Source organism: Bidens hawaiensis, unplaced genomic scaffold, assembly GCF_021521415.1.
Source record: "Bidens hawaiensis isolate Kalapana, Puna unplaced genomic scaffold, B.hawaiensis_p1.1 tig00001461_1, whole genome shotgun sequence".
Classification (NCBI taxonomy): Eukaryota; Viridiplantae; Streptophyta; class Magnoliopsida; order Asterales; family Asteraceae; genus Bidens; species Bidens hawaiensis.
Window position 1 is genome coordinate 2928654 of NW_027491082.1, and position 26607 is coordinate 2955260.

At 36.5% G+C, this 26607-nt stretch overlaps 4 protein-coding genes and 2 non-coding genes across 7 annotated transcripts; 3 read left to right on the forward strand and 3 right to left on the reverse strand.

Moving 5' to 3' along the window:
• Positions 1 to 4398: 4398 nt before the first annotated feature.
• On the forward strand, positions 4399 to 9625 carry LOC143578857 (plant cysteine oxidase 2-like). The gene is made up of 5 exons (XM_077062328.1): positions 4399 to 4609; positions 8679 to 8800; positions 8885 to 9041; positions 9133 to 9336; positions 9498 to 9625. The coding sequence occupies exons 1-5, from the start codon at positions 4399 to 4401 to the stop codon at positions 9623 to 9625; spliced, it is 822 nt and encodes a 273-aa protein (XP_076918443.1).
• Positions 9626 to 11892: 2267 nt separating this feature from the next.
• On the forward strand, positions 11893 to 13149 carry LOC143578868 (LOB domain-containing protein 20-like). Its single transcript, XM_077062336.1, has 2 exons — positions 11893 to 12261; positions 12770 to 13149. The coding sequence occupies exons 1-2, from the start codon at positions 11893 to 11895 to the stop codon at positions 13127 to 13129; spliced, it is 729 nt and encodes a 242-aa protein (XP_076918451.1). The 3' UTR covers positions 13130 to 13149.
• LOC143577080 (histone-lysine N-methyltransferase SUVR3-like) lies at positions 12998 to 17500 on the reverse strand. Of its 2 annotated transcripts, XM_077061026.1 has the most exons (3): positions 16993 to 17500; positions 15722 to 16123; positions 12998 to 13130 (listed from the first exon to the last, which is right to left on the reverse strand). In XM_077061026.1, the coding sequence occupies exons 1-2, from the start codon at positions 17498 to 17500 to the stop codon at positions 15735 to 15737; spliced, it is 897 nt and encodes a 298-aa protein (XP_076917141.1). In that variant the 3' UTR covers positions 12998 to 13130; positions 15722 to 15734. The 2 variants fall into 2 exon arrangements, with proteins under 2 accessions (XP_076917141.1, XP_076917136.1); XM_077061021.1 differs by lacking the exon at positions 12998 to 13130 and having other exon boundaries at positions 15656 to 16123.
• On the reverse strand, positions 16191 to 16300 carry LOC143579235 (small nucleolar RNA snoR103). The gene has a single exon (XR_013143423.1). It is a non-coding gene; the product is annotated as a small nucleolar RNA snoR103 (small nucleolar RNA).
• LOC143579242 (small nucleolar RNA snoR103) lies at positions 16816 to 16924 on the reverse strand. Its single transcript, XR_013143425.1, has one exon. It is a non-coding gene; the product is annotated as a small nucleolar RNA snoR103 (small nucleolar RNA).
• A 2040-nt stretch (positions 17501 to 19540) lies between the features above and the next one.
• LOC143577097 (uncharacterized) lies at positions 19541 to 25458 on the forward strand. Its single transcript, XM_077061033.1, has 10 exons — positions 19541 to 19695; positions 20861 to 21077; positions 21933 to 22090; positions 22297 to 22442; positions 22521 to 22583; positions 22715 to 22807; positions 23656 to 23817; positions 23946 to 24037; positions 24296 to 24453; positions 25081 to 25458. Exons 1-10 carry the CDS (start codon positions 19590 to 19592, stop codon positions 25386 to 25388), a joined length of 1503 nt encoding a protein of 500 aa, XP_076917148.1. The 5' UTR covers positions 19541 to 19589; the 3' UTR covers positions 25389 to 25458.
• The last annotated feature ends 1149 nt before the right edge of the window (positions 25459 to 26607 follow it).

Here is a 26607-nt window from a genome sequence, read left to right on the forward strand (position 1 = left end):
TGTGAGCGCGGGCAGATTTATCAAACATTCTTTAATCTCACTGAAAGCTTGCTCGGCCTCAGGAGTCCATTTGAACTGGCTTTTCTTTAAGCAGTTTCTCAATGTATTGACAAATGGGGTAGATTTGCTTGCATGGTTCGCCAGGAACCTGTTGATTGACACCAATCTACCATTCAGCTTCTGGACTTCTTTCATGGTGGATGGCGAGGGCATGTCAAGGATGGCCTCCACCTTTTCTGGGTTCACATTGAAACCATCCTTGGTGACCATTACACCTAGAAATTTTCCCTCTTGTACGCCGAAAGTGCATTTGCTCGGATTGAGCTTCATGTTAACTTCCTTTAGGCGCCCAAGGGTTTCCTCGATGTCTTTGAGCATTTGTTTTTCCTCCCTGCTTTTGATCACCAAATCATCCACATAGACTTCTAGGTTTCTTCCAATTTGCTCGCTGAAAACGGCATCCATAAGTCTTTGGTAGGTGGCGCCCGCATTCTTCAATCCAAAGGGCATTTTTGTGTAACAAAAAACACCCTTGTCGGTTCTGAAGGCGGTCTTATCCTCATCTTGTGGTGCCATTTGAATCTGGTGATAGCCTTTGTAGGCATCCAGGAAACATTTTAGCTTGAATGGCTCCACGGAATCCACCTTTGCGTCGATGTTTGGGAGGGGGTAACAATCCTTTGGGCACGCTTTGTTGAGGTCCTTGAAGTCAATGCACATCCTCCACGACCCGTTACTTTTCTTTACCATCACAGGATTGGCTACCCACGTCTGGTATCGTATCGGGCGGATGATGTTTGCGCGCAGTAGATCCTCAACCTGCTCATTCATGGCCCTCGCTTTCTCATCCCCCATGACTCTCTTCTTTTGAGCAATTGGCTCTACAGACTTGAACGTGTTGAGAGAATGTTGTGCCAGGTCTCGCGGAACCCCAGTCATATCAGAGTGTTGCCACGCGAAGACCGACATATATGCTGTGAGCAATCTTTTCATTCTCACCCTCGTGTCGTCTGATATCGTTGCGCCAATTGTGATCTTCTGCTCCGGGAATTTTGGGTTGAGAATCCATTCCTCTGGCGCGTTGTCTGCCATTGGAAGTTTCATTCTCCCCTCCCGCGGAGTACTTGTCACTGCACACAAATGATCCCGGTATACAAAAGTTACACCTGTTGGTGTTGGGAACCCCAACGCGCCGTGCGCTGGCGACGGTATGGCGTTGAATTGGGCAATCGTTCCCCTACCCAAGATCATATTGTGGCAAGAAGTGGTGGGCAAGACCAAGAAGTTAACAACTTTGGCTCGCTTGTGTTTCTCATCCCCCATGGTTAGTTCAAATTGTATTTGACCTAGGGGATGAATGATTTCATTTGAAACACCAGAGATTGGTGCATTCACAATTTCAAGCCTTGCTTGGTCTGCCGGATCCAGTTTCCTGAAACATTGCTCATACATGATGTCTGATTCGCTGCCAGTGTCCACCAGGACTTTTGACACTTCGTAATGAGCAATGTGTGTAGTGATAACAAGAGGACTGCTGATAGAAGGGCCTCCCCTGATTCTTGGGAAAATTACTTGTTGCTCGCGCCAATCTCCTTGGATTTGCGCGCTTCTCTTTCTTGATGTTTGCCCTTGCCTTCCTCCCTCGGCTACACAGATCCTTTTAAACTTTTTACTGGCAGAGGCTCCTTCCGGTTGTTCATTTTCAGGTCTTGAGTTTTTCACCAGGTGAGCCAGCTTGCCTGATTTCACATCTTTCTCAATTGCATCCTTCAAGTGGTGGCATGCATCAGTGTTGTGTCCTGTGGACTTGTGAAACTCACAGTACTTGCCACTGCTTGACGGTCCCTTGTAGTGTAGTGGCTTGGGGCTTTTGAACTGGACATTCTCAGTGCTCAACACTTGTGAAGGTGTTTTAGTGAGGGGAGTCCATATTCTTGGCAGAGGTCTGCTAGGATCTCTGCCGCCTTCCCTCTTATCACCTTCCCCGCGATTACGAATGTCTTTTTGGGGCTGAGGTGAGCTTGGTTGCGCCTGTTTTTCTACGGGAGAAAAACTGGTTGGTTGCAACCTGGACCATACAGTGTTCTGTTTGCCCCTTCTTTCGTTGCTGCGCGGTGTCTCAGCTTGATACCCTCTTTCTCTTGCCCTATATTGGGCAATTTGTTTTTCATTTCTCGCGAAGACTCGCGATGCTTCCATTAGTTTAGCCCAAGTGGTGGGCATGCCATCTCTGCTTACGAGAGCTCGGCGGAGTTGATCACTGCGTGCGCCTTGTATAAAGGCCACGCGCAATAGTTGCTCAGTGATGCCTCCGATTGCCAGAGTCTCCTGATTGAAACGAGTGATGTAGTCTTCAATCGTTTCATCATTCCTGCGCACGCAGTGCATGATGTCATCAGGGTCGCGCGTGTGCCTGCGCTGCTGTACGAAGTGAGCTTGGAACTTTTCCAAAAGTTCCTCGAACCCATCGATTTGCCCAGTCGGCAAGCTTTCGAACCAGACATGCGCCGCGCCCGTGAGGCAGCGAGCAAACATGTGACACCATGTTGGCATCGTCCAGCTTTCTAGGTTTCCCGTGTTGTAAAAACCTTGCAAGAAATCGTCTGGATCTGTTGTGCCGTCATATTTGCCCAAACCACTTGGCATCTTGGTTTTGTGCTGAATTGGGGCCTTCGCAATGCGCTCAGTGAATTTTGAATGTTTCACCAAGATGGCTGGCCTGTACGGTGTGGTTACATCCACTTGCCCTCTCACTGGTGGGCTGTATGGTGCGTGCAGATCCAGATCGGCTCTGGCTCCAGGCGCCATGTTCATTTGCGCGCGGGGCTGTGAGCCTCCTGCATGAGTATCTCGCGTCTTCCTGACGCTGTGCACTTCTTCATCACTAAACTCAGCGTGTTCAGTGTGAACATAGTGACCTTCTTCCGGCGCGCGCGCCCTTTTTGTTCCTTGAATGGCTTGCTTGTCAAACGCTAGCCTTTGTGTTAAGTCGGCTAACTTTTTCTGTTTGACCATCTCATTGTACTTGTCCATTAGACGTCGTTGCTCGTTTATGAGCCATTCTTTAGGATCATTTGTTTCATCTTCTGGACCCATTGGTCCTTTTTGTTTCGCGCCGGCAAGATTTTGTAACGTGAGATCGTCTGGAGGAGTTTCAGTCTGGCCATGAGGAGTTGTGATGAAGGGACGGTTACTGGTGGTGCGCGTAGAATCACGCGGCACCCTCAGAAACTGCTGTCCCTCATTAACATCCTCACGTTCAATATCCTCCAGAACTTGATCGACGTTACGAGCACCAGAAACCATGGTGAAAATTTGTTTTTTTTTTTATAGATCTGATGAGATCTTGTTGCCGTTGTAACAGTGGATGGCGCCAATGAAGAGACGTGGATCGACTCACTGGTAGACGATCTACTTTCCTCGGGTGTGATTATACTATTCCACCGATGGTTCTCTGGGATCTTGATTCTTCCACCTACAAAATGAAGAGCACCATAAACTTACCCCTCAGAAAGGGACAGAGGGGTCCTCTTTGGGGTAACCCTCCGGTGTGAGAATAAGTGTTTGTAGGAGAAGATAATAATACGAGAGTAAGGAAATCTGGAGAGTATTGCTTAATATAGCTGAATACTGTGTGATTGTGTTACTGGATGTAACTGAGTGTGATTGAATGTCTTCCTTGTGGAGTTGATGTGGTATTTATAGTGCTAAGGTTTCCACTGATTGGGCTCAGCCTTGTTGGCCTCCTCCAATTGATTTGCGCCACGTGTCCTTGGGGACACCTGGTGCTTTTTCATTGGTTATAATTACGTGGTAGCACATGGGTTTTGCTGAGTTGTCCACCTTTCATTGGCAGCTGTCAACATCAGCATATTCTTATTCCTTAAAAAGATACCTTCTGGAAGGTTGTCTGACGCGCACAATCAAGGTTGCCCTAATCCTGATTTGGATAAGGACGAGGTTGATTATGTGCATGTGTGATACGCGCCTATCCTGAGGATGCGCGAGGTCTTCTCTTTATTCTCACGCGCAGATGTTTCATGCGCAGATGTGATATGCGCCACGCGCGGATGCGCCACGCGCAGATGTGATGTGCGTGAGCATATGTGATGCCTGAGCATATGTGATATGCGTGAGCATATGTGATATGCGTGAGCATATGTGATGCCTGAGCATGTGATATGCGTGAGCATATGTGATGCCTGAGCATGTGATATGCGTGAGCATATGTGATGCCTGAGCATGTGATGCGTGAGCATATGTTATATGCGCCATGCGCATAGGTTTTGGCTTTGTGCCTTCATAATGTCTTGATTTCAAGACTCTTGTCTATATCTTGTGGGTTGACCCGCCTCGCTCGGTGTTGAGGCGGGTACATACCTCTTCAGTGATCGATCCATGACGATTGAGGTTGGGTTAACTGGCGTAAGCAAGGTTATAAGGAAGAAGAAATGCTCTCGTAAAACCAGCAGCAAAAGGAAACCGTCTCCGCCAGCGAAGACGATTTCGTTTCCGTTGCAGAGGTTGTATATGTCTTGTATAGACGTGTTCAAAGGAGACGGAACCGTTCCGTCTCCTGCTGACGTGCAGAAAGTTTGCGGTATTCTCGGTGAGCAATTTGTGATTTTGAATTTTATTTATAAAATTATTAGAATTCAAAAAGATCATTGCCAAAATTGTTAGATACTATTTTGATATGGATATAATTAGATGTTAAAAAAGTAATTGCTATGTATTAACTTTAATTTGATAGCATGCAATCCGAATCTGTGTTTCTAGTAGGAACGTTCATCTGTTTGGATATCGGTTTATTTGGTTTTGAACATTTTTTAGGCCTAACTGAAAGCCGAACTGATCTGAATTAGAAATGTGTCTAGCTGAACCAAATTCAACCGGTTATTAGGTGGTTGCTATTTGGTTATTCAATTTGGTTATCCGAATACGCAAGATTCGTGAAATCGATAACCGAACCCGAACTGACGTTTCCGTTCATTAACGTTACGGATACGGTTCGGGTTTTGGGTGATTTTCGGTTTTTTCTCACCCCTATAGTTACTAGTGATTTGGAATGACTTATTAACTAAAAGCAAGATTTAAGTGTTATTTAGGTGGTATGTGAAATTAGAGCATTAAATATTCTCTTGATTTATATGGCTGAATTCTAGAATGCATGCAACAAATAGTTACAAAGGTTTTGGTAATTCAAAGTGTTTCTTTGAATCTTTCCATTATTTTTTATGAATCTTTCACACAATTCTTTTATATCATCAAAGTTATTAATTATATTAAGAATAATATATTTCATAGTTTTCTTTAATGATATATAAATCATCGGATTAATATTTGCATTGGCCTCGTGTAGCATTCTTTCAGCATGAGAATTTCTTTATTACATTTATTATAATTTGTATGTTTCAGAAAATATTAATAGAAAAATTATAGGAGGCTAAAAGTAATTTTTCAAGTTTACATAAAAATCACTACTTTCTCATTCACTTACAACACCCTAAATTACTCTTTACATTATAAAAACACCACTCACTAAATATGGTGGACAAGATATGAATGCTTTAGGGCGCGTTCGTTTCACCGAATTCGTGGGAATTTAAAAGAATTGGAATTAAAATCTCATGGCATGGTGTGCTCGTTTCGTTGGAATTGGAATCTTAATTCTATTTTATTGTGCTCGGTTCAAATAATTGGAATTAGAATTGGAATTCAACTATTCATTCAAACTCCTTTAAATAAAGAAATTTCAAATCCTTCCAAAATATGGAGGAATTCAAATAAATTCATTGGAATATTTTCTTGAGTTTTTTTACGAGGACAACGAATAAAACATTTTAGTTTTTTTACTTTTTGTTATTTATATTTTGAGTTATGAATTTATTATTATTATTTTTGAATATTTTATTGAGGGCTATTTTTTTATCTTAATAGAAAACCTCTAAAAATTTCAAAAAAAATAATAACAAAAAAATCATGACGCAAGATATAAAAAAAATAAAATAAACTAAAATATTTCCGCCGTTATCTTCGGTAAAAAAGAAAAAAAAACGATTTCAATTCATTTGTGGTGATAAATTACAATTTATTTGTCAAACGAACACACCAAGAATATAATTTGATTTCAATTCCTTCTAATTCCAATTCTTGTTGAAATGTTTAGATTCCAAATCCAGTTCTTTTCAACTTCAAATTCCACCAAAAGGTTTATATATATCATTCAGAAGTGAAGCTTTTTTTTCATTAAATAAAAATCTAACCATTTTGTAAATGTAGCTGGTGGCTGTTAGCTGAAAGCTGGTAGCTGGTAGCTGGTGGTTGTAGCTAGCAGCTGTTAGCTGTAGCTTTTTAGATATATTTAGGTGTTTGGCAGAGTAGCTGGAGCTTTTTAGATATATTTAGGTATTTAGCAATAAAACTAATTGGGTGTCAGCGCGGTGCGGCGGAATGCGCGCGCAACCTGACATCAACCGCATAATCAGTATCAGTACGTGATTTCAAATATATAATTTTTTAAACCAACCTTTTTTGATCTGAAATCCTTTCCGACCCAATACCGTTTTAATCTGAAACATGTTCTGACCTGACCTCTTTCGACTCAAAACCGTACCGACACGAACCGAACTAAATTAACCCTTTTTTATCGACTCGTTCCGGCCCTAATTTGGTCTTACACGTGGCCCGAGCTTGTCTGACTCGACTTGTTGGCAATCATAACCGGTAAAGAAGTATAGCAATATCATACTTAAATTAAAGAGAATAAAATGCTCTTTTTTATGATGTAATTTGCTTAAAAAAATAGTAATGTGTGAAAAAGTTATGGTCTTTTAAAGAGTCATGGGTTAGTTAGTTTTGAATAAGGGTAAAATATGTTACTATTATATAAATTAACAAAAACTGATAAAAGTTCAAGGATCAAACTTGTAAATTCAAATGTAAAAGCTTATAGCTTTTTCTCAAACGCTAATAGCGTTTAAAAAATGAGTTTTTTCTCCAAACTTAAAAGTTTGAAGCTTTTTCAACAAAACAAAGCTTTTTATTAAGTAAGGGTTTTTTTTTAAAAGCTTGAAACTTGAAGCTATTAAAAACTCCTAAAAACTGTTTGTCAAACATACCGGTCATCTTGTCAAGGAAACAAAATATCTAATACAATGGCATAAATGTAATTGTAATTCAACATTCGAAACAGTGGTCGCTAGACGAAACAACTTTCTTTCTCTCTTTAAAAACACCAAATCCTATCCATGGCGGCCCCCGGTTTTCAATCCCACCACCACCTCCGCCTCCGGTTTATAACCTCACCAATCTCATACTTTTCCACCGCCATTTGCAAACACGATCTATTGCATATCCTCTAGTAGAATTTAACTGCTTTTATACATTAATAATTAATTTGTGATCGGATCTTTGTTTGTGTTGTGATCGATCCATGACGATTGAGGTTGGGTTAACTGGCGTAAGCAAGGTTATAAGGAAGAAGAAATGCTCTCGTAAAACCAGCAGCAAAAGGAAACCGTCTCCGCCAGCGAAGACGATTTCGTTTCCGTTGCAGAGGTTGTATATGTCTTGTATAGACGTGTTCAAAGGAGACGGAACCGTTCCGTCTCCTGCTAACGTGCAGAAAGTTTGCGGTATTCTCGGTGAGCAATTTGTGATTTTGAATTTTATTTATAAAATTATTAGAATTCAAAAAGATCATTGCCAAAATTGTTAGATACTATTTTGGATATGGATATAATTAGATGTTAAAAAAGTAATTGCTATGTATTAACTTTAATTTGATAGCATGCAATCCGAATCTGTGTTTCTAGTAGGAGCGTTCATCTGTTCGGATATCGGTTTATTTGGTTTTGAACATTTTTTAGGCCTAACTGAAAGCCGAACTGATCTGAATTAGAAATGTGTCTAGCCGAACCAAATTCAACCGGTTATTAGGTGGTTGCTATTTGGTTATTCAATTTGGTTATCCGAATACGCATGATTCGTGAAATCGATAACCGAACCCGAACTGACGTTTCCGTTCATTAACGTTACGGATACGGTTCGGGTTTTGGGTGATTTTCGGTTTTTTCTCACCCCTATAGTTACTAGTGATTTGGAATGACTTATTAACAAAAGGCAAGATTTAAGTGTTATTTAGGTGGTATGTGAAATTAGAGCATTAAATATTCTCTTGATTTATATGGCTGAATTCTAGAATGCATGCAACAAATAGTTACAAAGGTTTTGGTAATTCAAAGTGTTTCTTTGAATCTTTCCATTATTTTTTATGAATCTTTCACACAATTCTTTTATTGTTAGAACTATGAGGAGAGATCTATACATTTCCTAAGGCCTTGATCCTTCAAGTCTTGTCCAGAAAATTTTGAAATCTGAGCATGCAGCTAAGCTTTAGGCTGAATGTGACACTATGTGGTACAAAAACGCAGTGCGCAAACTAGATGAGTTTGAACCTAATTGGTAGTGAGGTAGTTTGTCAACCAAAGGGCTTGTAGCCCAACAGTGCCTCCCTTAGTCGGTCGGTGGGGGACACCCAATGGTAGCGTACACCATTTGTACATGGCTATATGGAATCTTTTTTTTATTCAAAAGATATGTTTTTGAGTAATGATCCGTTTTTGTGATTTGTGTATATCTGCATTTTGCTAACCAGATTTATATCTTTTTTATAGATGGAATGAAGGCAGAGGATGTTGGATTAAGTAGCAACTTACAATTCTTCAAGGCTCCTGGTATAGCAGGAGTAACTCCGAAAGTAGCATGCACAACCATATACCAGTCTGAGAAATTCTCGGTAATTATTTCATTTTTTTCGCATTTTTGAAACAACAATCTTTTTCAGATGTCATCTAAAACTATTATCTGTTCAATTTTGCAGTTATGTATTTTCTTTCTCCCCGCAAATGCTGTCATACCTCTTCATAATCATCCCGGGATGACAGTTTTCAACAAGCTTTTGATTGGGAAGGTGCATATTAAAGCATATGATTTAGTTACTTCTAGTGACCAGGATGACTCGGTATCCCCCTCGCAACGTGAGTTCTCAATATCCATGCATACTATTATTCTCTATTTATGCAAGTTTTATTTGAAATAATAACTTGAATGTCACTGTTTTTGTGCCAGCCAAATTAGCAAGTTTAATAGCTGATGGTGTGTATACGGTGCCGTGTGATACTTCAGTTCTGTATCCGACTTCAGGGGGTAACATACACGCGTTCAAAGCTATAACACCTTGTGCAATCCTTGATGTGATGGGACCTCCGTATTCTAAAAAAGATGGTCGGGACTGCTCGTACTATAGCGACATCCCATACGATGCATTGCCATGTAAGCAAATATCCCTACTCATTTATGTAATCAAAAATTCAAAATCTTAATTAATATCGTAAATAACCAAGTGTTTATCCTAATGTAAAAAACTTAACACGTTGGTATTTTTAAGATTACGATTGTGTAGTGACTGAAATGTCGATGATTATTATTTTCAGATGAACGAGTGGTTAAGAGTGAAGACGAGAGGGAGCGATACTGGTGGTTAGAAGAAATTGAGACGCCGAAAGAATCAGAAATGGAGGGAATCGACTATATGGGACCGCGAATAATCGAAATGAGTTAATCACAGGTGTTAGGATTTTCTTTGAGCATTTTGATGTTGTGGGCGTATAGATGTTGGTGTAATAATTAATCTCTAAAAGATTTTGTTTTTGTTAGTTTGTTATTAAGGAAAAAAAATTTGCTGAAAGTGTGTCAAATTTGACAAAGAGAGGACGCTTAAAAACAGGTTGACTTTTCCCTCTAGAGCGTAAATGAACCAAACGGCTCATACTAACGAACTATTTGAGGTTGGCATTGGTTTACTTTTCTGTGTAAAGCGTAAATGAACCAAGCCGCTCATGCTAATGAACTATTTGAGATTGGCATTGGTTTGTTAAAAGCTTGAGTCAAGTTTGAACGAGTTTGGACATAACTTTTTTGATAAGGAAGCTCAAGCTACATTTACCGAGCTTGAGTAGCTCGTCTAAATGAGTTTATTTACATGCTTTCTATTCATTACTAAATTATTTACATATACATAATTATGATATATAAAATTATAATAAAATAAGTTAAGTAATATATGTTTATGTTAAATGAAATGTGCAACTTCATAGAATAGTAACCAACTTTAAAAAGTGCTCCAATTAAGTCACTTAACTTTATAAAGTATTCCAATTAGGTCACTCAACTTTCGTGTTTGATTAAATTAAAAGTTTTAACATGTTTTTTAGCAAATTTCTTTTCTGTTTCACATAGGAAATCTTTTTATCTTTTTTTTGAAGTTGACGTTGAGTGGCGACGTGAATTTTATTTTTTATTTTTAAATTTTAATATAATTAACGTTTTTTTAAAATTTTTAAATTTAACTACATATATTGCAAATTCCGACACCCATATCTTATCATCCATTTCTTTCTTGACGTACACAAAAATCGGTGAGACTTGATTTGAAGATTTAGTGACCCGATTTGGGGAAAATATACATCAGTGAACTAATTGAAACACTTTTGAAAGTTGGTTACTATTCTATGAGATTTTTCCTAAATAAAAATAGTTATAAATATGAATAAAAGTTATACATGAATAAAATTATATAATGTAATTAATAAATAAAATGCTAGTCAAGCTTCTGTTTGAGCTTAAGCTTGAAAAACTGCTCACAAGCTCTTTTCTAGTTAATAAATAAAGCTAGAAACAAGTCCAGGTAGCCGAGTGGATTTTTGGTAATTTATCACTTGTAATGTGTTTTCATGTATGCATGCTTGTTATTTGCAAGTTCTCATGTATATCCTAACGTTTAATGGCTATACTCATGTATATCCTAATGTTTGTTATCGTGGATATGTTCCTATTTGTTGATAGTTTAAATGAAATGTATCAAATAACTTTATATCATTACTTTTACAAAACTATTTATTGCTACGTTTCATACGCTTGAGATGAAATAACAAAAACGCTCGCACGAACACAGGGGCCTTCGAGGTGTAGTAAACACATAGCCTTTCAAGTAAAACAACAGTCATGAATAAAATTCAAGTCTTCGTTATACATTGATATAAAATAATCCATGAAACAGACTAGCATTCATGAGTTCAGTGTGGAATGTGAAACGAGTATACGTTTTTACCTCTTGAGATTTGTTGTGCTATATTCATGACTGACTCAGTTTCAAAAGTAGGTGTGTTTGGTAGCATTCCCACATCCCAGGGGCAGCATAAATCTTGTGTCATCTCATCTGGGACAACCATGAAGCATGTCTAAGAACAAAACAACTATGGCCAAAAACAAATTATTTTTCAATTATCGTTTTTATAAGGTCGTAAAATTACATTTTACTTTAAACAACAAGAACCACATAAACATATGTATATTTTACTTTAAATATATAAGACAGTTGTATAACTGATTACCTGGTCACTCTAAAATCAAATTATTTTTAAATTAATATCGACCAAAAGCTTGTTAAGATGTCGAAATGTCCTTACAATTTAGTTAGACGTATATAGACATGTCAAACATCTCATTTCAAATTATACTATGTTTTTTTTAATTTAAAAAATGTTTTTATATATTATTTTACAGTTTTCCAACATTTTCTTTTATAAAACTGATATTGACAAATCCAAATTGATACAATGTACTGGAAAATATTAACTGCCTAGAATAATTTAATAGAAGTTTAGTATGGAATTAACATAATAAAAAAAACACTATTTTGTAGCTTCTCACACCAAAAACACTACCCAACCTTTTCACAACATTTATGTGCTCCCTATCTTCCCATCACTCATATAACTACACCCCTTAATCTCTCCTTAAGTGTCTCTTAACCTCATTACACTTTGCATGGCCGAGTCATCAGACACTCGTCGAAAAGGAACCGGGCTTGGAAAGCGGGCCAGCGGGTCATCATTCGAGGCACCAACATCAGAACCGGGCTCGGTTCCTAACTCGCCGTGTGGGGCGTGCAAGTTCTTGAGAAGAAAGTGTGTAACCGGTTGCATTTTTGCACCTTACTTTGGGTCTGACCAGGGTGCGGCCCGGTTTGCTGCAGTGCACAAAGTGTTTGGGGCTAGCAATGTGTCGAAATTGTTAATGCATATACCGCTTAATCGACGACAGCATGCGGTTGTGACCATATCTTATGAAGCTCAGGCTCGGTTGTCAGATCCGGTTTATGGGTGTGTTTCAACTGTCTTGGCATTGCAACAACAGGTACAAGATTGTTTAATGTTCATGCTCGGTAAAATGGGCTAATTGATAACAGGATAAAATGCATTCGGGTTTAATAGATATAACAGAATGTCATACTGTATGCATAATTTATAATATATACAAAACATTGTTTTATTTCAATAATAATCTATTTAATATACAATTTAAGAGGTTCTATGCATTAAAAGTATACATAAAACTAAAGGTGGAAAAAAGGGGTCCGGCCTTGACTTTTGTTGACTCAACACGAACAAATTTGCGCCCAGGACTAGATTTCTGCACCTCTACATAAAACGTGTGTGACCCCTTTAATCAGTTTTCTTTTAAGTTAAATCTTTTTATTATATTCTAATTGACCGAGGAAAAAAACAGATCAACCTGCTCATAAGTTAATATGTCAACATTGTCACATATACTCTATACCCTTCAATAAATCAATATCAACGGTAAGACGTCATATGAGTAGTACGACACAAATAAAAAACTCACTATCATGATTTCATAACAGGTAGCATCATTGCAAACAGAGCTAGCCATGGTCCAGAACCAGCTGATAAACAACAGACTCCTAGTGGCAAATGCGCTCCAGGGTTCACAGCAGCAGCTGGAACCGGTGCACCACCTGTCACTACTGCAACCGGCTTACTCAAATGCTTCATCTGCTTCAAATAACAACATTCTTAACATCAACAGCTTTGATTCCGGTTTGAATAACCTTGCAGATGACCATCATAGTGCTGCCACTCTTTCACAGCAGAGTTTTAATCCTCTGCAGCTATGTCAACCGTGTCATAATGATGAGGACGATGACGAGGAAGAAAGTGGGGACCCCTTGGTTTTTGCCAATCAAATGCTTCAATCCAGATAATCTGTTTCTATATAATACTTGAAGAAGTACTTGTGACTTTAACATTCACATATCTTAGAAATTGAATTAAATCGCTTATCTATTATCAACATGAATCTGTATTTTAATGCAATATTCAATAATACAAGCCAACAACTTAATCAAAGCTATGTTAAAAGTGGTGCTTGACCAATTCAACTTGTATAATTTGGCACATTTACTTAAAAACATTGAATAGAACTAAACCGATTTAAATTTTTTATGCCGTAGCAAACTAAATATGAAACCTTAAGTGCGCAAATGCATTCAACACTTCAAACATACGAATCATTTCTTATAAATCGAGAAAAGCTAGATGCTAAACAAATAGACATCACATTAACCAAAGCAGCATATCAAGTTATCGACTATGAATCAATTTATGCGCGCGCAAACAAATGAATCATTTCTTAAAAGCTTACAAAAATCAAGCAATGCTAGCAAACCATTCTAATTTCCATGTAAATGCATGGGCAATAAATAACAAATAACAAATTTGTTAGATTTGATCTTAGTATATAAAACAATAAGGTTTGATATTTAGTTTGATGCAACGAGAAATCAAGTATTTATTCATTGATTTGCTTCTATGCTTGTTTTCTACACCAAAATTAAGTTAAATTTTAACCAGTTTGTTATTTGTTGCTCTTTCACTTTTACATGAATATTAGACTGATGCTTTTCACTGGTTGATTTCTGCAAAAGTTTTAAAAACGATTCATAAGCAATGTTGTAAAAGTAGGTTTACAAGGCCGAGTACTCCTCGAGTACTCGCTACAAGGTACGTCGCCGAGAGGAGTTTCTTTAACTCTGTCTAGTTACTAAGAATCGATCAAAGATGGTCAACCTCAGCCAGAATCACATTTAGTCGGTGGACTTGAGCCGATTTTGGCTTGAAAAATAAAACATAATTCTTATTTCTATAATATTAAAGAACAAAATATTATTTTTTTAATTAATGATTAGTAATTCTTAGAATAATTTATTGTGCATTTCTTCTATTTATATTGATATTTACATATTTTGTTATAAATATTAGTAAAATAATTATATTTGACATATATATAATATTCAAAAATTAATTTTCTTTATATTTACCATGTCTGAGTACTCCATGAGTACTCCGAGTACACCTAACTCCCCAGTCGACCGCCTAGGGTCCGCCTAGCAACTTTTGCAACCTTGTTCATAAGTCTGGGCTTACAACTTACAAGTTAGATTTATTCAAAGATTATTTGCTTCATTTAAAGATGCTCGGCACTTGATATTTAGCTTCTAGCTTCGCTTGGTTTATGCTTTTGAAAAATAATTTATTATGTTTAGTTATTGAACATCAACAAATTTATTCAGTTGGAACCGGTTTTACTTCAATTTTCAACCAAAACAAGGAACACCCCTAATTTGATATCTTTAAATAATGAATCAAATAATAACAGTAATAATCATAGTAAAAACAATACCAAGTCACAATTGTTGAATAAAAAATGGGGAAAGTAAGTATAGAATTGTTAGGCATTGATCGGTTCACTTCATGTGGTAGTAGTTACATGTCGATTATCTTTATAATGCATTAATCCTATAAAAAATTATGACAATTTATATTTGTTATATTTGTTTTAATGTTCTGTACATTTTTATATATAATAATAATATGTTAAATATTATAATTAACATAAAATTGAGTTAAATATGATTTCTGATCACAAGACTAAAAAGAATTTAAATATAAGAAAAAGATAATCATATGGACTTACTTATTGTGGTTGGATTTTAAAATGATGTCTCAACCACAACATGTAAGCTAACATGATTAGCTTTTTCTCATAAAAGTTCTTTTTACTCGTGTAATCTCGTTTATTAACTTAATTATAATATTTAACATTTTACATCTTACAATACTAATAAAAGAAATGTTGAAGCTTAAATGTCAAGTCTAGATTTCTCTTAATTTCTAATCTTCCATCTCATTCATTCTAGCTATCCATAGGTTATTGGGTCAAAATTATTTTGTCAAGCAGGTTATAACATACTGGTGGATTAAATAGTATAGTGTCATTCTCATACCTGAAATTTAACCAACTACGTAACCTTAGCATATTTTTTTTAAATTTCTTGCAAATCCACACCCGACGTTTCCAAAACCATGCTATTTTAGTAATTTTACCCGTTTGTTTTTTTTTTAAGTCTACATTAAATTAATTCATAATTATTTTAAAAATCACAATTAAAATAATGGACCTTATTTATTTTTATCGTTTGATAATCTCGTGTAATATATGGGTTCAAAAGCTAGTATTATTATATATAAAGACATATAAAACATCAAAACAAACATATATTGCCCTAATTTGTTATAAAATTAATGCATTATAAATATAATTAACATGTAAATACTAGTCCATAAAATATGAACCAATCAAGCATCCAAGGTTAGATGCCTCGGAGCCCCCCGTATTCACTTTTTCCATATTACATGAGACGTAAATGATTATGACTTTCCATCTTCTAAACTTCTACCTATAATTTTCTATTTGACCCATTTGAAATAAAACACAACCATAGGCCTGTTTGTACTGCAAATCTGCAATCATGTTTGTTCAGAAGGCATGATTCCAGAACAACAGCTGCTACCACAAAAACACTTGGAACCCATTGGATTCAAACCAGCATCACCATAACTAAAAGTAAGCTCTTCATCTTTTAATATATCCCGCGAAGCAAAAAAGCATACTCGAGGAATCAAAGCACCCGACTTTCTTACCAAAACCGTTACAAGATTCCCACCATCACACGAATGATTAATAAACCTTGCAACATTCCCATATTTAGTTGCATCAATGTTAATCCTCAAACACGCATTTCCGGATGGAAGATGCTCCCTCACAACTAGAAGCGCAGATGTATGTTTGCCACTGGATGTGAGTTTATCATACATTGATTGGCGGTTTCTTGCTTCTTTTGTTGTCAAAAGTTCACCTGTCAATGCAAAATGGATCAAGAAAACAAGTTTTATAATAGCGGATTTTAAAAAATGTATAACAGATAATGTGTGTTGGTCCTTTGTGGACATCTTTTGCTTCATGAGATGCCCACCTAAAGCCAACATAATATTTTATGTTTGTCCATATTTACAGCAAGCAGCACATACTTAAGTGGCCTGCCAAGAATTAGGACAGTCAAGATCAACAGGTTTTCAACTGAAATAACCGACATAATTGAACCAATATAACCAAACCCAACAATTTGATTACATGTTTTTTCAAAAACCGAATTTTTGGTTCAGTTTCGGTTAGAGAACCTCAAGCATAAATTTCAAAGAACCGACTTTTGTTATTGAATTTATGAACTATGCTTTATATTTATAAAGCTAACTAATAATGTATCCCAGACATTTTTGACCAAAATGTGTAATTATTCAACTAATAACTAAATAACAAAAAGAATTCTGCTCAAATTCATACATTTGACTATTTGAGTCATTTCTTTCAGACAAAAAATTTTCAACCCCAAATGACTATCAAAAAAACCAAACTTAATGTGAAAACCAAAACCAAAAATTTCAGTTTTTTGTTCGATTTGAGCACAAAACCAACCCAATCCAGCCTCTATATCCCATATACACACACAGTCACACACCTATATATAATATATACATATAATTATGTACATAATGTATGTAGGTCCTTTGTGGACATCATTTGCTTCACAAAATGCCCACCTAAAGCCAACATATATTCACTGTCTGTCCATATTTACAGCAAGGATCAAACACTTACATGTCCTGCCAAGAATTAGGACAATCTAAACCACTTAATTTCACACAGGCATTTCATCAAACACCATACCTGCATACTCACAAACAAACTCTCCCTCTTTAATAACCTCATCAGCATGCAAACCCCAACCTTTCCTCAAACCCCTAACAATCTTCAACCCAACATTAACACCGTCTTGGCCCACCCGGTTCCGACAACCCGACCCGCATTCCCAAATCACCCCAGAAAGCTTAACACTTTCGCAATCACAAATAAATCCATCTTCACGGGACTGAATCAGACCCGGATCCGGAACCGGGTCGGGTCGTGCGTCAGGTATGAATTGGGTCGGGGTGTAGATAAAATAGGCGTACGGGTGATTGTCTATGTCGTTTATGAATGGAATTGGTTGTTGTTCGGTGTTTCTAGAAGCATCGGAAGATCTGGCTGCGGTGATGGATTTGACGGCGAGATGAAGGGTTTTGCAGGTTAATGCGACGGCGGCGAGGTCGGCGGGGTGGAGGTGTGGGAGGATGTACGCGGCGGCGGTGGATAATTGGTTGGATAATGTGGGTTTCTTCTTCTCGTTGGTATCCATTGGTTTGGGCTTCTGTTTGGTGGTTTATAACAGGAAACATGGCAGCTGAAACCCTAGATGAAGTTGGTGGATGTGAAATGGTCGGGTCGGGCTTTTTGAAACCGGTGCACGAACCGGTTTTAAAACTTAAAATCGGTTTGGGTTAAAACCAGTTCGATTTGGTTAACAAAAGTCAGAACCGGTTTATGATCGGTTTCGATTCAGGTTTGGCCGGTTTCGGTTCGCTTAACCAGTTTTGGTGGAGAAAATTACAAACCGGTTCTGAACCTGTGGTTTCAATCGGTTCCAAATCGGTTTCTACATAGTCGGTTTCAAACTGGTTCGGTTTCGGTTCAGTTTTTGGGTCGGTTCAATTAACCGGTTTATTTGTCCACCTCTATTTTTTATAAAGTAAGTTACCAGTTTTACCCTTAATGCATAAGGTTATGTAGGTTTAGTCCTCCAATACTTTACTTAGTAACTAAGATTTCATAACTCTATATTCTCCTATAGAGTGGTGGTGGCGGACGGTGGGTGGTGGTGGTGGACGGTGATGGTGGTGGGTGGTGGACGGTTTTGGTGGCGGATAGTAAGTGGTGGTGGCGGACAGTGGGTGGTGGTAGTGGCTGACGAGTGGGTGGTGGTGGTGATGGACGGTGGTGGTGGTGGCGGACGGTGGTGGTGGTAGTGGACGATGGTTGTGGCAGACGGTGGGTGGTGGTGGTGGTGATGGACGGTGGTGGTGGGTGGTGGTAGTGGACGGTGGGTGGTGGTGGTGATGGACGGTGGTGATGGTGGGTGGTGGTGGATGGTGGGTGGTGGACGGTGGTGGTGGGTGGTGGTGGTGGTGGCGGCGGCGCACGATGGGTGGTGGTGGTGTTGGACATTGGGTGTTGGTAGGATGTTAAGATGTGTGAAGATGTGTGAAGAAGTTAAACGATAGCTTCTTTTTTAAGACCATAAAAACAGTTTGCAGATCTTATTTAAAAAAAACAAACAGTCTTCAGAAACTTATGTCTGCGCACCCGCAGACATAAGCTTCCTGCAGATGTTTTAGGCAAAAACAAACACCACCTTAGGTGTTGTAGTATCTTAACGTTAATGAAAATTTTGCATATGATGGGGATAAAACCCAAGTATGTTGGCTTTAACACCAACGTTTTAACCAGGTGGGCTAAATGTATGTCTGGCTTTATAAATGATATTTGTTTTACTTAACTAGTAGCATTTTACCTTTTGATTTACGGATACAATTATAGACCAGCGTTCTCAATAAGTTACATAAGCAAAAAGTTTTTTCTTTTAGTTAGACCGTGTGTAGTAGATGGGAGCCTCTATGGGGGGGGGGGGGGGGGGCGTTTTGCACCATATGACGTATATCACCCTAGAGGCTTTTTGACAGAAAAGGGCATAGTGGATAAAGCCACTACCAATTATTGTTATTAGTATTATTATTATAGAAAAATAACACAACTAAACAAACCCACAAATCAAAAATAAGCTCTTGCGCTCCATCCAACACTATGTGGGAAGTGCCCCCCCCCCTCCAAAGCGCCCCGCTACGACAAATCTTATAACTTGTCATGTTAAATGAGGAGTTAAACGATGAATGCTTGTAAATTAAGTTTACCGATTTGAAACCTAACTAATAATAAAGGGTGATAACTCTTAAGTGCTAAGTTTAGGTAAATGCTTGGAAATTTACTTTTGCTTTTGTAAATGAAGCAAAACGATGTTGTAAAAATCCTGACTAGGCGTTAATTAATCCGCGGTTAATCGCTAGTCGTCACCCCATCGAATTGTCACCGATTAATCGCCATTTGTCCAAAACCGTTCAAAATTAAAAATTTTATACATAAAATTTAGAATATACATGTATATTTGAAAATTCACATATAAATTCTAATCCGATTAATCCTGACTGATCCCAATTAATCGTTAGTATCTACCTTACTGCCCGATTAGCGGCCTAAGAGTTTCTTTACAACTTTGAAGAAAAAACGCACACCACCGACTTACACACATCCGATGCATAATAATAAATTTGTGCGAATTCGAAGATCCATTTGGCTCCCCTTATTTTCGCAACAGGGGAAAGACGATTATTACTATGGCGACTAGATTCACTTCTTCTACGCTTCTCTTATTATTATTACTTTTCCACGGACTCTTTGCTGTCTCGTTTTGCTCCGATCACGAACATACTTCACTTCAAGGTACGCAGTTCATAATATCCTTGTTTGAATTAATAATTAGGTATAAAGTTGAGTAACTTTAATTTCTGGACTGCGATTAGGTTTAATTAGGTTTACACAATCAATTTTGCATCGAGATAGGTATTATTCGTAGCATGTGACTGGTTGAAGTACGATTTTGGAAGTAAAAAATTTATTGTAATGTTGTTGAAATTAGGGTTTTATGTGTGAAATTGGTGTAGGTGATATTTATTTTTGGTGTTTTGTAATTTTGTTTCAGCAAATTAGTAATTTGATGATAGCAGAATACTTGATGATGAAATTTCAGTTTTATTATTTTTAAAAACTTTTTATTATTATTATTATTATTATTATTATTATTATTATTTTCAGTTTGATTTGATTCTAGAATTTTCTTATGTTAGCGAATTTGCAGGCACGTGTTGTTTTTAGTGGTTGAATGATTAAAGTTTGATGTAAGTAGTTAATCTGCTTGTAAAGGTTTTAGGTTTAGGGTTTCTTGGTGATTTTCTAACCCATTCACTTAATAAACTGGCATGATTTATTCTATTTTTTTTTCCATAATTGCTGAACAATTAACTCCTGTGTGCGATATTTTTTAAAAACCTGCAGTCACCCTTTCAAAAAGGAACCATTTGCAAGAAGAAAACAATAAATTTAGTTTGGGAACAATCCAAACATGATTTTTTTTGGTTACTTGGCGTCAAACAGTCGAGTAGTTGGTAAAATGTTAAATAAAATGTCTGTAGATGCTAACATGTAGGGATTATGCTATTGTGCTTTAGTTACTTGTGATTTTTGGTATGCTGCTCACTAAACTTTGACCTAAGTGCTTACGCTTATGTAAAGATGCTAACTTTAGGTTGTATTGGTCTAATCTTGAGGGTTCTGATTTGGTAAGTCACTTGATTACATCTGTAATGTATACTTCCAATGTGAAAGAAGGTATTATAACAGTTTGAGGCGATCTGTTACATAGCTATTTATAACTCAAATTAGAATTTGGTATTGTATTGGGTAATTTTACAACTTAGCACTCGGATTTGAACTTTGAAGTGTATTTCAAATGCTAATTGTTCTTATTATATTTGATTTAACACAGGCATTGATTTTTGAAGTGTATTTTCAAATGCTAATTGTTCTTATCATATGTGATTTAACACAGACATTGATTTGGGGCATCCAACTATAGATGTCACCCCCACACCAATTCATGGCTCTTCTCAAGGATCTAAAGATGTGCAATCTTGTGCACGTGTTCCCGTACATGGCGTTTCAAGAATTAAAATTCAGAGTTATGCCAAGGCATATAAGGTTTTGCTTTATCCGTCAGTGGTGATCCCTGATAAATGGCATAACAAGATTCAAGTTTGTTTTCACCGGTAAGTTAAGATGCTTTTTAGGTTCCGTTTTTATGTTTTTGTAGGTAGTTGTTAGGTGGCAACATGGGCGTGTTGGGAGGGTTGTGTAACAGGTCAAAATTGGTGGATCAGTTGGGTTGACCCACACACGCTTTCTTTTGCCCATGTTTTTTTAATCTAGTTTTTAATGTGTTATTTATGATTACAAAGACTATATTATTACAATAATAAGATACATTTTGTAATAGGCGATTTAAGAGGGCGTTACTTTGTGAAATGCACTACGGGCAACTTTCAACCAGATTGAACCCGTTTTCCAGGGGTGTGCATGTTTAGGTTTGGGTTGGTTTTGGGCTCAAATCGAACAAAAAAACAAAAATTTGGGATTTCAAAACCGTTCAGCTTCGATTTTATAATTTGGGCTTGAAATCTTGGGGTCGATTTTTTTTTGGCAAAAAGTAATGAATGTTGGTCTAAAACTTGAGACTAAATCTTTTTGTTAATTACTATTTAATTGATTGTTATACACTTGGGTAACAATATGTATAAAATTATGATAAATTACTAAAAATTCAAAATGAAAACTAAAATCCATAAACTTGGTTCAGTTTGGATTTTTAAGTTTTTTATTACACACAAAAGGAAAAACGAACCAGAAGTTTGGTTTCTACCAGAAGATAAAACCAAACCGTCGGTTTTTTTTGGGTTTGATTCTTTCGGTTTCATGCACACCCGTACGACGTTATATCCTTTTGTTAATTTTTGTTTCTTGATATGTTCAGAAGTACATGGTTGAAAGTGCTACCTTTGAACTTTAGTAGTTGTCTTGGTTATCTGTATTTTTCACACTGTAACCCATATTTGAACCGCTTGTAGGAACGCCTCACTGAGGTTATGCCAGTGTGAAAAGGATGATTGGGGATCTGTTCATAAAGGGCTATGGAGTTCCACTATGTCACCTTACGAGCAAAGATTTGTCGATGTCAAGTTTATTGGCGGGCTGTCGGGTTCTGTAACCGTCACTCTTGATGAAGGTTAGACGTTTGCCCATTTTTTGTTGACATTTGTATTTATTTTTGCGCAATTCTTGTTCTTTTTTTGGAAATTTCACAAGAAAATTGTTGCTTTATTGTGAAAGAATCGAGTATTGTTTCAAGCAATCGTATTTTTGTTGTTTTTATGTGCTTTCTGTATTTTCTATGTGATTTTTGACATGTTTTTATGCATTTGTGATGTGCAGTGTCACAGGGATGGCGATATGTCTTGCTTTTGGTGGGAATTGCTTTATTATTTTTGGCACCCGCTGTTAGCGAGTGGGTCCCGTTTTACTATACCAGTTCTATGGCTATTGGAGTGCTAGCTGTTATTCTCATACTGCTTTATCAGGTATGTGCTCGTCTTTCTTTTGACCTGTTGTTGACTTATTTAAATATTGTATTTCTAACTGTATTTGATATTGAACAGGGGATGAAGTTATTACCTACTGGCAGGAAAAGTGCCTTTTATTTGAGTATGTATACATCACTGGTAAGTGTTAGAACATGCTTCTTTTTTTAAGATGATATAAAGCATCTTGAATATATAATATCATTAATCATTAATAGCATAGTTTCTGTTACATTTTTGTTCGTTTTAACTTTATTTTTTGTATTTTTCAGGTTGGTGCAGGATCTTTTCTGGTTCATTATGTTGCAGTGTTTGTCAACTCAATCCTCTCAAATTTTGGATTCAGTCAAGAAATGCAGAACCCGGTAAGTATTTTCTTGACAAAATGCTCAAATTTTGGACAAAAAATGTTCTGCGTCAACCCACCCCATTTTGACTCGTACAAAAAGTTACCATATTGACCCGTTAACAAACTTGCCCGACCCACCCATTTTGCCAACTCTATTTTGTCCTTCCCTTTTAATGTTAATGTCTTACTTGGAAACAAAACGGTCTTATCAAATTTGTATTGAGTTATCTATCAAACAATACAGCATCGTTATATAACCAGATAAGAAATAAACTCTTAATATACTGGAAGGTCTACATTCTGGTGATAGTAACCGTGCCTTGGCATGTAAAAGAACCGAACGAACACAAATGGGCCATGCTCATGTTTGTTTGCTTAACTTTAACCAAACAAACTATTGAACACTTGCAGTTAATGGAACAGAGCGTTCTTGTTCGTGTCCATTCGTTAGGAAAATGAGTGTGTTTGTTTTTTAAAGTATAAGTGAATGGTTCACGAATGCAAACAAACAAAATCGAACAAACATAACTGAAAATAGACGAACGAACATAAGCGAATATAATTAAACGGACACTAATTCTGATGGGTGATATTTTAATTTCAGAAAGCTAGATTAAGTTGTAAGGATCCTAAAAATTAAAATGGATAGTTAATTGAACAAACTTAAACAACCGTAAACTAACGGACATAAACAAACGCAAATGAACAAACTTAATCCAATTTGAGTAAATGAACGTTCATGTTTGCTCGTTTAACTATAAGATAGAAATGTTGTTCATGCCCGTTCATTCATGTAATAAACGAACTTCCCACCGAACGGTTCACTGAACATTTGGGGCCTAAATGTGCCATCTAATCTTGCAGGTTTCAGTATTTGTGCTGCTTACAATAATTCTACTAGGAGCAGGTCTCGGATATTGGCTGGTGCGAAAATATGTAATTTCAGAAGATGGAGATGTCGATGTTGGTGTAGCCCAATTTATTAAATGGTCCATGTGCGTTATTGCATTTACATGCATTTTTCTGGTAAGTTTTGGCCACTTAATAATTATTTAGTTTGTCACATTTTTTCTGATTCCTTTTCGAATTTCAATATGCATACATCATAAAATCATAAAAATATAACATTTTCAACTTTTCATGTTGTTTTTCAGAGCTCAAACGACACTCCTTTAGCAATGGCAGCAGTTGGTTCAAGTTTAGTCTTATATTACATGATTACTTCCATCAAGTGGCGCGATTATCGGTAAGTTCTATATTGCTTTGTAATCATATTCAATATAACAATTATTAATAACTGAAAAAGTAAAAATGTAAAGAAGATTTTTGAGGGCCGTTCTGCACTAAAAGCTTTTTGTTTGACTGAACTGATTTTGACCAGTTACTGGATTAAATTATTCTGTAGATACTAATGATCACATGTTTGTTGGTAGTTGATTATTTCATTATTCTGGATTTCAAGATTTTATTATTTGACCAAATAATATGGTATGATTTCATGTAGGGCTCGACCATATTCTAAGAAGTCAAGCAAGTGGCAATTCAATAGTCAAAGAACTCCAAAGGCTGGACGGGCTGAATTCCTTAGCCGCCCCAAAAAAATGGGAAGCCTGTGGAATGGTCCAAGAAATTCATTTCCCTCGTCTGACTCACCTGTAAAAGGTACATTCCTTTTAAAAGTTTGCAAATTTTTATTTTCGTACAACTTGTTAAATTACAATCACCCGCATTGTCATTATGCAGCCCCGGTGGCAAAATGGGCCGGGTTGGGTCATGGGTCAAAATAGTGGTTTTTGTACGGGTTGGATCAGTTAGAGTTGACCCAAGACAGTTGTTGAATTCTTTATATGTGAACATTTAGTGTGTCAAGTATTGTTACCTTAGTTCTAGGACTCTAGGTTTTCAGTAATAATTTAATATTCTTTAAATAAAATCATATAAGAGGTTTTGCAAATTAAAAAGAAAACGTGATTTTAGGCCTGTTTTATTTTTTCTTCTAATTTTACTCTCTAGCTTTTGGAGGTTAAACATAATTCAAGTTGACCCATTACAAAAAATTGATGATACTAATTATGGGCTGCAAGATTGTGACTATAAAATCTTTACACAAGCAATTACTTATTTGCCAATTTTTTATCATCACAAAGAGTTGGTGAAATCTAATGATTTTCTCAATCCATCCCATGAAAAACAGTTTTTATTTCGCTACAAAAATGAAAATGTTTTTAAAATTGGCTAAAGTTATCATCACATTGTTAAAGTGGATAATTTGCGTTTTGATTGGTGTAGGAATGATGAACACATATGGGGATAGCGGGGCAACAGGAAGTCAACACGACTTTTACTCAACGTTTCACAAGACCCCAAACAGAAAGAAGTTTTCAAAGAAAGAATGGGAGGAATTCACAGAAGAATCAACTCGAGAATCTGTTGCTGAGTTGGCATCCTCGCCTGAATTCACGGATTGGATGATCAAGAACGCCAGTAGAATCAAACTTCTTCCTGATAATGGGTCAGATGATGATGCCAGTGGGTCAGATTCTACCGATGGATATTTAGTAAAGAATGAAAAAAGACGCGGTTTTTTCAGCTGGTGAAAGCAATAGTGAATTACTCATTGATTCTGTTGTTTTTTGGGGACGAATTATGGGCAATCTTGAAGTTCTTAGGTTAGTTTGTGTAGGTTTGTTTTGTTACTGTTCTTTTAGGATTGATAATCAAGTGGGTGCTACTTGGAATGGTATGTACATTTCTCATTATATGATGTATAAGTGGAGATTAGAGATGTATTTAAAGAATTAAAGATGTTAAGAGAGGAGTGTTTATTCTTGTAATCATGATAATTATTTTTATCGAGTTTGTTTAATGTATATATGGATAAGGCTACTTTGTTTAATGATTGAAATATGTGGTTGATATTAATTAAATCTGGCAAAAAAGTCAAAGTAGAAGAGAGAATAAAGATATAAGGGGTTACACTAACTTTTACGTCCATTACACATGTGTAAAATGTCGACTCGGTGCGTAAAAAATTATGTAACTTTACGTGTATGTAACCTGCATATATTACGTATGTGTAAAAAAAAATTCGAAAAAAAAATCGTTACACTGAGTTTTTTTGAGTTCTTAAAACTCAAAAGGTTCTCATTTGAAATCTCCCCTTCCTACATATACTCCTAAATTACTCCAATAGAAAATCTGCTCCAATATCAGGTTTTGAACCATGGTCTTCACTTTCAAAGACAAATGAGTTTATCATCTAGCCAAAATTAGAATGGGTATGTTAAGAGATTATATAGGGGTTCAGATGGCGGTGACACAAAAACATGATGAGCATAAAATCATAAAGAATCCGATATGATTCGCGGCTTGTACATTCACATTTAATGTCAAGACAACATTTTTCCTCAATTTCTGTAAATATTTTCATGCGTTTTTACTATAGTCAATCCGTTATTATGGCTTTTCCTAAAGAAAGAATAAATACATTTTTTGTTCAATTTGATAATTAATGTTTTATTTTATTTTTATTAATTGCTTACTGTATTTAAACATATTAATTATGGATTGAAAAATAACAGTTCTGTCATATTATGTTACTTTTATTAAATCTTCAAATTTATATGATACTTCACCTCCAGTTATATACAGACTATATTTGCAAGCCACAAATCAGTTTTTTTTCATTAAGACACAAGACTTAACATCAGGTAAAGGAAATCTATATGTTTCACTGATCAGAGTAACACATCAAACATGACACTTTGGTGTATGATGCTTATCCTTTGTGGCACCCTTGTGGCAAGGGCTTGGCTA